Source organism: Cyprinus carpio, chromosome B6 (genome assembly GCF_018340385.1).
Source record: "Cyprinus carpio isolate SPL01 chromosome B6, ASM1834038v1, whole genome shotgun sequence".
Lineage (NCBI taxonomy): Eukaryota > Metazoa > Chordata > Actinopteri > Cypriniformes > Cyprinidae > Cyprinus > Cyprinus carpio.
In genome coordinates, this window is record NC_056602.1 from 22,788,019 (window position 1) to 22,800,790 (window position 12,772).

At 36.1% G+C, this 12,772-nt stretch overlaps 2 protein-coding genes across 4 annotated transcripts; one reads left to right on the forward strand and one right to left on the reverse strand.

The window, feature by feature from the left end:
- Positions 1 to 1,678: 1,678 nt before the first annotated feature.
- Positions 1,679 to 3,455, forward strand: LOC109089141 (T-cell leukemia translocation-altered gene protein homolog). Its single transcript, XM_019103281.2, has 3 exons — positions 1,679 to 2,040; positions 2,195 to 2,249; positions 2,687 to 3,455. Exons 1-3 carry the CDS (start codon positions 1,830 to 1,832, stop codon positions 2,727 to 2,729), a joined length of 309 nt encoding a protein of 102 aa, XP_018958826.1. The 5' UTR covers positions 1,679 to 1,829; the 3' UTR covers positions 2,730 to 3,455.
- Positions 3,286 to 7,726, reverse strand: glyctk (glycerate kinase). 3 transcript variants are annotated; one of them, XM_042726334.1, is made up of 5 exons: positions 7,590 to 7,726; positions 5,805 to 6,215; positions 5,281 to 5,432; positions 4,525 to 4,700; positions 3,286 to 4,419 (listed from the first exon to the last, which is right to left on the reverse strand). In XM_042726334.1, exons 2-5 carry the CDS (start codon positions 6,167 to 6,169, stop codon positions 3,529 to 3,531), a joined length of 1,584 nt encoding a protein of 527 aa, XP_042582268.1. In that variant the 5' UTR covers positions 6,170 to 6,215; positions 7,590 to 7,726; the 3' UTR covers positions 3,286 to 3,528. The 3 variants fall into 3 exon arrangements, with proteins under 3 accessions (XP_042582268.1, XP_042582267.1, XP_042582269.1); XM_042726333.1 differs by lacking the exon at positions 7,590 to 7,726 and adding an exon at positions 7,425 to 7,583; XM_042726335.1 differs by lacking the exon at positions 7,590 to 7,726 and adding an exon at positions 7,067 to 7,359.
- Positions 7,727 to 12,772: the final 5,046 nt, after the last annotated feature.

Below are 12,772 nucleotides of genomic sequence, written 5' to 3' on the forward strand. Positions count from 1 at the left end.
ATAGTCTTTGGTCTAGTCCAGAATTTAATAGGCTGATTTCCTGGAGGAAGACTAGAGACCAGGAGGTAGGTTTAACTTCAGATCAACATGTGTTTCTAGTCTTTATATAGCAAAATTATTGGCACCCTTGGTGGATTTGAACAAAGAAGCCTGTGAAAATAAATCTGCACTGTTAACCATTTTGATTAAAAAAAAAAAAAAAACACACACACACACACACACACACAAAACCCTAACCTTTCTTAGAAGTAAACTGGAAGTGAATGGAAATCTCATTTTAAAAGAATTGTTTTTCTCTAATACACATTGGCCACAACTAATGGCACCCTTTTATTCAATCATTTTTGCAACCTCCTTATACTAATTTAACAGCTATGGGTCTTCCCCTGTATAATGCCTGATGAGTTTGGAGAACATCTGACAAGAGATCAGAGACACAGATAAATTTGTAACATTTCTCGTTGATTAAAACTCTGTAATTATTGTCCTAATGCAGAAATTGAAAAGTTTAATGCTTTAGCTCTTTTCTTACATTTTTGTTTCTTTTTGACTTTCTATTTTGTGCTATTTTCTTGACTTCATATTTTGTGAAGCTCAACAATCTGTTGCTGCACATCTGAACTATATTCTTTGTTTATTCTCGTTGTGATAGATGTTAAAGGGAATTTGGCCTGTGTGTTCGTCATAGTTATATTCCTGTTCTTAGTCACCTTGGTGTGCTAAAAGTAAAAAATAAAAAAAGTAAATATAGTAAAAAATAAAAGTGAAAAAAGTAAATATGAATTGGAACACAGATCATCAGTCATTTTATTCATAAGAATTTCTAGAACTACAAATAATTGTGGCCAATGTGTATTACAGAAACGTTTATTTTCATTATGTGGTTTTGTTGAAAAGTTCGATTATTATTATTATTTTATTTTGGCTTGATTCGCTTTTTTTTAGTCAAGTCAGGTCAAGTCTGCTTTATTGTCAATTCTTCCACATGTATAGTACATACATACAATTGAAATTGCGTTACTCTGAGACCCCCGGTGCATACAGATAACACTAACAGTAGAGCCTAAAAATCTAGATCAAATATAAAATATAAGATATAACTATACAATAAGGGAATGTAAAAAAGACATAATAAAAATAAAGTTAAATAAAGCAAGATCAAAAGGTAAACATTATACAGGTGTATTTTCACAACTTTCTTTGATCCTATTTTCTTAGGATGCCAATATAGTTCTGACCATGACACACACACTCTCTCTAAAACAGCTGCTTTATGTATAACACAATAAATAATAATAATAAAAATGTTGCAAAACTGACAACAGTTGATTGCAAGAATTCATTACAAAGAGATTTCCATACATTACATTTCACTTATCCCACCCCAAAAAAAAACATTTCACTTTACTTTCAATAAAAAAAAATTTTTCTATATTTAAATTTAATAATTTGAAACGTAGCAAAATAAATTATGACTGTGACGCTTTCAACCTCATAATAAAAAGAAAAAAATCTGAAATGTGTTTGTTTTCACAAAAATAAGATAAAATACCTAAAGCTGAAGAAACACCCATGCTGATTTTGATGGAGAATCACTGAGTTCAGAGACGGTCACACTCACCCCAGGCCGACAGATGGCGATGATGACGCCGTGATTATTTTCAAACCGCCAGCTGATGATCACATCGCTCTGCGAAGAAGACAGCGGCTCAGCTTTGTTTACTTTAAAGATGGATGCTCAAATACATGTATTTTCTGAAATCAGTTGCTATCTAGTTTAAAACCAGACACTAGAATGTAAAATAAAAAAAAAAAAAAAAAAACACAGCATGGAGGAATCGTGGAATTTTGAGTTCTTGTCTCGTATGGTTGACAGTCTGGTGTCTTTTCTGTCTGAATTTGTGGACGACTGGCTGGCCAACGACATGAGAGTTGCAGTGTTTAAGATACTGTTCACCTGGCTCATCATCAGCCTCGTAGCCATCCACTTTGCCTGGAAAGTGTACGGGAACACTGTCAACGACATGTACTACAGACAGGGTGAGTGTTTGCCAAGGTGCTCTATTATGCTGCTCCACCTAATCAATAAGAATTCCCATAAAACAACAGTTGAGTACAGTTTTGTGACGGTATCTACCTGTATTTTGCACCTTTTAAAAGGTAGTAATTAACTATGCTTGTGATAATTCTTCAGGGACTGGAGGACAGAATGGCGGGACTCCTGACACTGCGCCTCATCTGAGCGGATGGTAAGTAACCCGCATTTCTAGTGTTCGTTGTGAGTCAGTCACGTGACAAATGAACAAAAGACGTGAAATTTAGTTCATCGTTGCTTACTGATTTCCAAATTCTAACTCTGAATATAGACAAATAATGCGTGTGTGGATGAGTCCGGAACATTTGCTATTGAAAAAAAAATGATTTGATGAGCGGCTTCTGAACCATTCACTGAGAATCGAATTGTTCGGAGCGAACAACTCACTGATTCGCTGAAGCGTGTCTTGTGCATTTTGAATTGAGCCAGTGTCTTATCAGTGTATGAATCCAACGCTATATTTGCAATTTTAGAGTTAGGAGCTTAGTGAAGCCTGCCGTTATACCACACCATATGAATGTTGTGCTGGTAGCACATTTTGACGTGTTGTTATTTCACTGACAAGCGGTTCTACTTCCATTTTTTTCCTAGGGAAAGTGCAGCTGGGGATGCCATGAAAACTCACCGTGAGTAATGTACCTGCAACTGGACTAAGTGCACAGACACATATGATGGACTAAAGCAATTACATTCCTTCAAGAAGACTAAATAATAATAACTTGTGCAACTGTATCGGTTTTACTCGTGAAGATGTCTGTGATGTAAAACTCCAAACACATGAATATATGCGCTACGATACCTGACAGAATGGTGCTGTGCACTGGACAGATAGCATTAAAGGAGCTTGCTGTGATAAATAGCAGCTCTGAATCTCTGGAAAGCTTTAGTTTATTTGGATTGAATTCTGGAAGTTAGTAGATAGCAAAACTTGAACAATTCTCACACAGTATCATTTGACCAAAAACTGACGAGAATACTAGTCAAAACGAAGGTCCCAAATGTTCACATTAGTCATCTGGTATGTATGTAGAAGTCAAACATTTAATTTCAGTGATGTAAGAAAATAGATTTGACTGTACAGAGATAAAAAGACATTAATTGTGTCTCTTACAGTTGTCCAGTAGGTTACTGCTGTCTTTTTGCAGTGCAAATAATAAATACAATTTGTATCTGATTGTGTATTAGTTTTCTGTTATTACATAATTAAATTGTATTTCAGTCAGTGCACAACAATACGCATTGAAAAGCACCTTACATTGGTTCAGGACCAAGCAAGAGTCATCCATAAGAAGAAAAAACATTACTGGCTAAAATAAGTGTTAACATGAAAAAAATCATAAAAAGTGAACTAGCTTAGAGGGAAAAAAAAAAATAAAAACATTTATTCCTCCATAATTTAGTTGCTTCCAGATACAAAACAACTTGGAGTCAAATTATTGGAAGTCTCTTTCGGCTGTTGGTGGCAGCAGCATAACATGCACATCCATCACATTGGTTCCTGTCAGTCCAGGCATGAGTAACCGTCGTCCTTCAGAGAGCTGTGAGAAAAATGTGAACGAATCATTATTGGTGAGAAAGCCATCGATGTCCAGACCTTGAGACGTGGCCTCTTCCATCAGTTCCCCGTCTGTGACGGCACCAGCTGCCTCAGTGGGGCCATCCTGTCCATCGGTTCCTCCACTGAGGAACACTGCACCACACTTTACTTCATCACTACTGAGCTCAAGCCCCACCCGCAAAGCCAACTCCTGGTTCCTCCCTCCCATACCCTTTCCTGTCAGTTGCACAGTGGGTTCCCCTCCAGCCAGAAGACAGGTCGCACCCCAGCCTTCCTTCCTCTCCTCTACGAGCACGTTCATGGTGCGACACAAGTCCCAGCTTTCTACCCCAACCTCTGGTCCAAGCTGAAGGATCTCTGCAGCGAGTTCTGGAGGAGGTTCCTTTTCTGGGTAGCATGCAAAACGTGAGAGCACCCCGTATAGCCGTGAAACAGAGCGAACGTCACCACATACTCCTGGAGACAGAATGACGGGTCGAAGTCCTAATTCAACAGCCTTACGGCTTGCACATTCAAGAGCAATAGTGTTTGAGCCAATTACAACATTTAAAACATGATCTTTGACTTCTTCTGGCTGTTCTTTCACCTGTGACCTATAATGGGGTCTAAGCACCTCTTTCACAGAGGAAGGAAGAGAGCCAGAGAGCTTATAACGATCCAAGATATCCCAGACCTCCTCTAGCTTGGAGTTGCTCCTGACAGTTGGACCGCTGGCTATTAAATCCAGAGGATCTCCAATGACATCTGACAGAATCAATGCCACTACCTTAAAGAGAATGTGATGACAGAGTAAATATTATGCTCAAGTAACACCATTGGGTATTGCTCATGAGACAATTTTACATGTCATTTTTTTATGTAATAGTGTTACCTGGGCTGGGTTGGCACATTGGGCAAGGCCTCCACCCTTCAATAATGACAGGGCTCGTCTTACTGTATTTAACTCCTGAATTGTGGCCCCTGCTGCTGCGAGTTTTCGTGTCACATCCTGTTTCTCCTGCAAGGACATGGGTGGGGCTGGAGCAGGTAAAAGAGCAGAACCACCACCTGCACGTAGATGTATGAAAAGAAATCATGAACATTTCAAAATCTTTCAGAGAATACACTACACTTCAAATGTTATGGGTCAGTAAGATTTTTTTTTTTTTTAAATAAAGTAATATTTTATTTAGCAAAGATGGACTAAATTAATCAAAAGTGACACCAAAGACAAATATGATGTTACAAAAGATTTTTATTTCAAATAAGTGTTGCTCTTTTCATCAAAGAATCCTAAATACATTTATCATGGTTTCCACAAAAATTGTAAGCAGTTTTTAACAATTTTTCTTGAGCACCAAATTATAATATTATAATTGACACTGAAGTCTGCAGTAATGGCTGCTGAAAATTAAGCTTTGTCATCATAGGAAATACATTTTTAAAATATATTAAAATAGAAAAACAGTTATTTTAAATTGCAATAATATTTCTTAAAATAACAATTTTTACTGTATTATTGATCAAATAATTGTAGCATTGGTGAGCTACCATTTTTCAAAAACATTAAAACGTTCCTAACTTTTGAATCGTAGTGCACCTTGTCAAAGGAAAACTGTATATATATAAAGAAAATAAGTTATAATACCAGAGATGAGCACGAGCAGCAGATCTTTCTCAGTCAAACCACTGGCCAGTTCTTGAATACACTCTGCTGACTTCTGGGCATCTGTATCCGGTAAATTGTTCCTTGCACCTTCCATCACTATAATTCTGCTGTTATTCGCAAGGAGCATCTTCCTGTCCGGACATACAAACAGTTTTTAAGTAACACCCAGACTGTACTGTGTGCAGCTAAATACAAATACAAACCTTGCTAAAAACGTGGACGTCAGCAGGGCTACATGACTATATTTAGCATGAAACGTATTTGTAGGATCAGTGAATTTTTCTTGCATTGTTATATTTTCATGACAATTAAGGAATTCCACCCCTAATTCTTATGCTAAAATAAATAGATAAGATAGATATTCTAGATTTATTATTTAAATCAGCATGAATTAGGTACACCAAATATTTTATTGTACAATTTAAATAATAAATCATTAACTGATAATGAACCAATTTCTTGTCACATTACAGTAATGAGAATGTTTCACATAAAATTCATACTCTTTTCCATGATTGCGTAGTGTCTTCTGGATACCATGAGGCACACTGACCACCCCTTTAATTAGATGGTCTCCTACGATCCTCTCTGCTTCTGCTGCCATCCCCAGCACAGCCTTTCCAAAGCCCACCAGATAAAGGTTATTTGTAAGTGTGAAACTCTGTCCACCCACAAGTAGTTTGTCTCCATGTCTCTCCAGACTCCTGCGGACCACTATGTCCGGCTGCACACCTTCAACCGCTGCAGAAAACACAGCCCGGGCTCGAGTGTCTAATGACGACATACTGCGAGAGCACAATGATGCTAAGCTCACCCGCAGTGGGTGCTGCAGGTGAAGAGAACGTGAGAAAGCAAGAATCTGAGCCATAAACCAATCAAACTATCCACATCAGATGAAAAGAGCCACTTAATACCTGAGGGGAGAAAAAGATATAAAATAGATAGATTCATATCACTGAAAAATATCATTGGCCAACAAACGTTTTATGTCTGAATTATAAGAAACGTTTAAGAGAAAGTATCTGTGTTCCTTACATCAGTATAACACGCTGACAAAACAGCATGAGAATTACTCTTTAATATTACCCAAATTCACTCTTGTGATGTCTAAACTTTGTTTCGTACCTTTAAAATCATTTTGGTCTGATGTGAACAGATGTAGATATACAGTAGGGTCAACAAATCTGACAAGGTAACATTAGAGGCTACCGAAATACATTACTCACACTATTTCACTCACAATGGCGCATTGCCATGGATTTGGCGACTCTAAAATATTTTCTAAAATAATTAATATTTTCAGTGACCCAAAAATATTTAATGTTTTCAATATTTACTCAAAATATTGGTACATTTTGGGACTGAGGCTTCTCATAAAATCCCATACTCTGACACTGTGACACATTCTCATATAAAAAAAAGCGTATTATAACATCAAAAAACTCTTATATTGTGTTATTTTTTTATATTGTTTAATTTTATATTGCGTTATTATATGGCATTTCACTTATAATATATCATATTAATTGAATATTATAATCAGAAATAATGCAATCTTTAGGGCTGCATACAATATAAATTAAAATGCTTAAAGTTTAAAAAAACAACAACAAAACAATTTCTGAACATAGCCACAACTAAATGACCAACTGTAGTCAACAAGTGACAAAGTCAATATATAATACACATTTTCTATCATAACAACAACGGTGCCCTTTTCAAACACAATTCTTACACAGCCTTCATTGGGTTTATGAGAACTTACCTGCACACTGTTCCTAGCTATCCTAAAGCTCTTTTAAGAGCTGACAAAACCTTTTGAGAACTGCATTACACTAGAGCCTGCCCTGTGTACTGAGTGAGTAATGATTGACTAATTGTTGACCATAAGCCAGAGAGAAGTTTTCGAGCTAACGTTAGCCAGTTACAAGATGTTCGTGCATTAATCAAGAGTTAATCCCGAAACAGTAGGAGGCGGTACTACAATAGCCTTGTGACACTAAAGTTAAAGTCCAGTAATGGTGGTCAGTGTTTAACTTACACATGTCTATGGATGCAACCACCACAAAATACATCAAAAAAAAACACTTCCTCACAAAACAAATCAAATCAAAGATTTTTACCTCTGTTTTTCCTCAATACTCCAACCTCTGGTCACTTCAGACATAGAAAACAACATAAAAAGTCTGAACAGCGTCATTTTAATTGGTTTATCAGTCCGGCCTGGTTTATACGTTCATAATTACAACGCCCCCTTTCACTGCTTGTTGTTTACAAGATCGACTCACATGTGAAAGGCCCCCTCTCGATCAGCAGGGCAACAGACCATAGTTCACGAACGAAATGTCAGTGCCACTCCAAATCGGTGTTTTGAATGAATCTTTTACGTGCAACGAATCATTTAAAACATCGACTCGTTCGTTCGGTAAGTCTAACCAATGAAATGCTCCGTCACAGCCCACACTCGTATGCTATTGGCTGGAACTACTGTCAAGGCAGAAAAACGAGTCAGTAGAGATCGAGAACGATTCGTTCTCTTAAAAGATTAATTCACGAACTAACACAACAAAGTGACGTGTTCTGCAGATGGGAAATTATCAACAGAATACTTAATTTACCGTATTTTACACAAACAAATTTCTTATCACGTAGGAATTATAAATTACTTATTTTGTTTAGCGTTTGTTTACAAGTGCACATATTCTGTTTACCATTAATAGTGCGCCTGCGACTATCTATTACACTAATAGAAAGGTGGAAATACGAGTTGAATGAAACGCAACATATCTACTTACACTACAATGTGAATATGCTTTGTGTAAAAAGACTGTTCTTATGAAGCAATAACGTATTTTCTTCAGAAGGTGGCAGTGTTCAATAAGTCAGCTAATTTAAACTAAAACCATGCAAACATATATTTGTAACATTCATAACATGAAATTGCACACCAAAGTATGTACAAATTTAGTCGTATTTCACAGTTAGGCTATTTCTGTCACCAAAACAGCGGAGGTGACAGCTTCATACTGTGTATGACATCATTCTTCCTGTTATCAGTGTCTCCCAGCTCCATCTGTTACTCACACCCATTTGGAGAAGAGTATAGTACAACATCATAAGCCCCCATTTACAAGTTCCAAATAACTTTTCAAATAACTTTCATTGTGCAGGGCATGGGTAAACTCAATGTTTTCTTGACTAAAAACCTACATTTTATTTAATTGTCTTTCTATTATATACATGGATGATCCACAGAACATATGTTCTCCTCAAGTCAGAAATGATAGCCTTAAAGGGACAGTCCACCCAAAATTCTGTATCATTTACTCCTCATGCCATTTCAAACCTGTATTGCATTTCTGTCTTCAGATAGAAAAATATATTTGAAAGAATTTTGGTAACCAAACAGTTTCAGGTCTTATTGACTTTAGAATTATTTTTTTATTTTTATTTATTTATTGATTTTTTTTGTCTATTTGCTGACCAACATTTTTCAGAATATCTTCTTTTGTGTTCCATGTCATGAGAATGACATGATGACAGAATTTTCATTTTTGTGTAGACTATCCTTTGAAGAGGTCAACAGTTATTGTTTCAGTCAGCAAGAAGAAATTAATCTTCTAAAAGTTTTGTAAAATATTGTTTAAGGTCATTTGTCATTTTATAATGTTTTAAAATTCACTAGCATACTTTTTTAAAATATGCAACCGAAATTTGATGGACATGTTCAAAGCCTCTAGTTGACTAGCCAAAGCTAGTTGACGGTACTGTTGTCTTTTGTTTGTTGTACTACCTATTGCAGCACTTTTTTGTGTTGTCATGGATAATTGATGTACAGAAGGCTACGTAATTCTCAGGTGGCTGCAGATAGCAGATGGGAAGAGGTCACTCTGCTGGCTGATATTTTCATTCTGCAGCACCAGCGACCCTCCATCATTCTCTGTGTGTAGTCTCCCCTCGCATGCCTTTCGTCTCTCCCGTCCTCATGGCAATCATATGCTCCGTTATTTTATAAAGGGCTCATATTTAGCTACTGTGTGTAGGGTATCAAGCCATTGGACGTTTTCCACCAGTGATCACTTATTCACCTGAGGCCTGAGAGGAATGCAATGAGATGATGATGGACTGGAACGACAACCATACAGATATGATAGCAAAGAGCTGGCAGGTGACTTTCAGCGCATACTAAGAGAGGCTGCGATTTATGAATACTCAGCAATAAGGAACTTCATTTGCATGACTAGAGGGTATCTGGCATCAGTACGGGGGACAAGCTTAACTCTCTGAGGTGGCTGAACTCTCACTTTCAGTAAGTGACTAAGATGAATCACTTTACTGTGTGCAATTAGATCTTCTCACTTTTTCATTAAAGCCAATATGGGGAATAATGGTAAATGGAGAAGATGGAAACAGAATTAGCAGGCTCGAATACTTTATCATATTCCATTGCACATTCATCGCCGAGGTTTTTCCCCGATTGCACCATCGCTCTTGTTATTCCATTAGAGCAAAAACAAAGAGAAATCACTCTTTCTCATAACCGTATTTGGCTCGTGAGTGGCCATCTTATTGCCTTTGTGCTTTAAATATCCTGAAGCTTCTGGCTGTGATCTACATTCATATATTATGCAGAATATGCATGAAGCAAAGTTCTTTGATGCTTTGTATTTGGGGTTCTGATCGTGGAATACGTTGAAATTCGAATACTCACAAATATTATGCATGCAGGTTTATGTATAGGGACGTGTAGAGATTTTACCATGACAAGATAAAACAAATAAACCTTAAGTTGAAAGCATCCTCCTATATCCATAACATCTCAATAAACCAAATAAAATTGCAACTGAACTTGACGGCCAGTAATCATTGTGTATTTTTTAAATTATAATTATCATTTGATCCGTAATCCATTTTTTTTTTCAACATATTACACGTGAACTCATTGCCACGAAATGAAACCCTCAAACCCACAAACCATGTCATGCTGTTCCCTGTCAGTTAACTGCTTTTACAGAGCCTCACAAACAAAAGGGATTTCACAGACTTCCTGTCTCTCTTCATTACCTTAAAAGGCTGATTATTATTGTGACTATGCCTTTGCCAATTATTCCTGCTTCCCAGAAAGCCCACCTACAGTGACTCTGCTCAAGTCCCTCAAAAGACCTCAGGTTTTCAGCCTCTGAAACATGGGAAGTGACAGCTTAGAGTTTTCATAATAAACCGACTCAATAGAAGAATCTATGTGTCTTGTAATGAAAGAGACAGATGGACAGAGACAAAAGAGAAATATGTGAATAATTTGGAAACGGGGAAAAGCTGAAGGAAGAAGGAACAAAAACAAGCACATTGATGATCTAATTGAAATTTTAGCTCACCTTAAAGTTATGGTAAAGATTAGCCTTTCTGGAGGAAATATAATGAATACATTGGGCAGCAGCATGCAGGTAAATCCGAGTGTTCTCCATGGGGCAGCTTCCAGTGCTCTGCTGCTAGGCAACTGCTTGGGCACTATGTGACTCTTCACATGACAACATTTTTTCTGAAGCAATTAGGACAATTCAGAACGTTCAGGTGTTTCCTAAGTGCCTGTTGCTTTTGCTTATAAATCAACTATTGCAGACAAAAAGTACCTAATTTTCCTTTAGCCTGGACTGGGTTTGGCGACTCAGTATATCCAGAAAAATACTTTATGATCTCTGTTATGTTAGTGAACAAGTAAATAAATAATCAAATAAATAAATAAATAAATAGCTTGTTTGAAAAACAAAGCTGCACACTTTTCTACTTTATTTTCAATTTTGTACTGTACAATTTTCTATATACTGTCTGTAAATAATTTTGGACTATTTATTATTATTATTATTATTATTATTATTATTATTCTTTTTATTATATTAAATCCAGTACAGGTCTTGGTAAGAATTTTTTGTTGTTGTTTTTAAAAAGTTTCTTATGCTCACCAAGACTGCATTTATTTGATAATAAATAAAAACACTAATATTGTTAAATAGATTTACATTTTAAAATATCCACTTCTATTTTAATATATTTTAAAATGTAATTTATTCCTCTTTTTTCAGCAGCCATTATTCTGGTACTCTTGGTCTTCACTGTCACATGATCCTACATAAATCATTTTAATATGCTGATTTGGTGCCCCAAAAACATGTCTTATTATTACCAGTACTGAAAACAGCTGTGCTGAATATATGCAATTTTCAATGGCTAGAATGTTCAAAAGAACAACATGTATTGGAATCTTAGTATTATTATAAATGTCCTCACTGTCAGTTTTGGTTGATTTAATGCATCTTTGCTGAATAAAAGTATTAATTTCCTGTTTTAAAAATAAGCTGTATATTAATACAAAATTGTACTGTACTTACAATTTTATTTTATTTTATTTTTATTTTTTTTTACATATAGCCATGTCTTAAATCAAGCTGAGTATGTGCTTTACACTTTTTATGACTTGTCAAGTTCAGGAAACCTGCATAGTCAATCTAATAATGTACTTTCCTTTGAAACAATGTAAAGGTGTTTCAGTTATCTGCTGTATTTTTACTGTAATTGGAGGAGATGTGGTTATAGCATGCATGATTTTGAATGCGAAATGACATTTCACAATCGTGACAACAACGTATTATTTCTTCTGAGGATCAACCACATCCTGTTTCCTGTTCACTTTGGTTAAAAAGAACCCTTGTTATTTTCTAAGAATGGACAATTCCATTACTCTGCACAACTGAGTGACAGAAACAGAGATATATGAGATTACCATGCCTTTGTGCGCAGGAAGAGTGTTGCCCATTTATGGACCTTCAGAAGCAAAACAAAGCTCAAAAACAAAAAGTTAAAAAATAACAAATGACTGATTTATTTGCTTAATTTGTTCAAGGGTGGCTGTTACTTCAAAATTGTCAGCCAGTTTCAAGGTAAACAAAGAAAGAAAAGTTGATACTGAAAAACTATTTATTCTCAGAATGACTCTTAAGACAATGAGTCAGTGGTTGCTGTATAAAATGCTTGAAGACACAAATCTCTCAATCTGTTTCAGTGATTCCAGCCTGAAAAAATGAAAGTGTGCTTCTCATGACCTTTGACCACGGCAGTTAACCTTAATATGATAGAAAATCAGCCCACATACACTCTCACGGTCTGAAACCCTCACATTCACCCCTGTATTCAGAGACTGTCTCTTCTTTGACAGTTTTACTGCTTCTTAATGATTAAACAGGATCTAAATCATGTCTAAGCAAACAGAAACGGAAATAACTCAGGCCATAATGATATTTAAGAGCATCCCCTTCACTTTCGATGTATCCCCAGAGTGCACATCTATATTTACAAATGAGTCGGTGTGAATATATTGTGACAGCAGTATCAAGTGAATGTTAATCAACCCTAATGCTATAAAAACAAATCAACTTGGCTGAGTCTAATTAACAGATGCATTATTTAACATGACTTC

Excerpts from the sequence above, each read along its gene's own strand:
- glyctk (XM_042726334.1), bottom strand. The coding sequence starts at position 6,169 with ATGGCTCAGATTCTTGCTTTCTCACGTTCTCTTCACCTGCAGCACCCA. Across the intron at positions 4,701-5,280 it reads GCTGCTCGTGCTCATCTCTG|GTGGTGGTTCTGCTCTTTTA; the intron begins GTATTATAACTT and ends ATCTACGTGCAG. Across the intron at positions 4,420-4,524 it reads AATGTGCCAACCCAGCCCAG|GTAGTGGCATTGATTCTGTC; the intron begins GTAACACTATTA and ends ATTCTCTTTAAG.
- LOC109089141 (XM_019103281.2), top strand. The coding sequence starts at position 1,830 with ATGGAGGAATCGTGGAATTTTGAGTTCTTGTCTCGTATGGTTGACAGT. Across the intron at positions 2,041-2,194 it reads CGACATGTACTACAGACAGG|GGACTGGAGGACAGAATGGC; the intron begins GTGAGTGTTTGC and ends ATAATTCTTCAG. Across the intron at positions 2,250-2,686 it reads GCGCCTCATCTGAGCGGATG|GGAAAGTGCAGCTGGGGATG; the intron begins GTAAGTAACCCG and ends TTTTTTTCCTAG.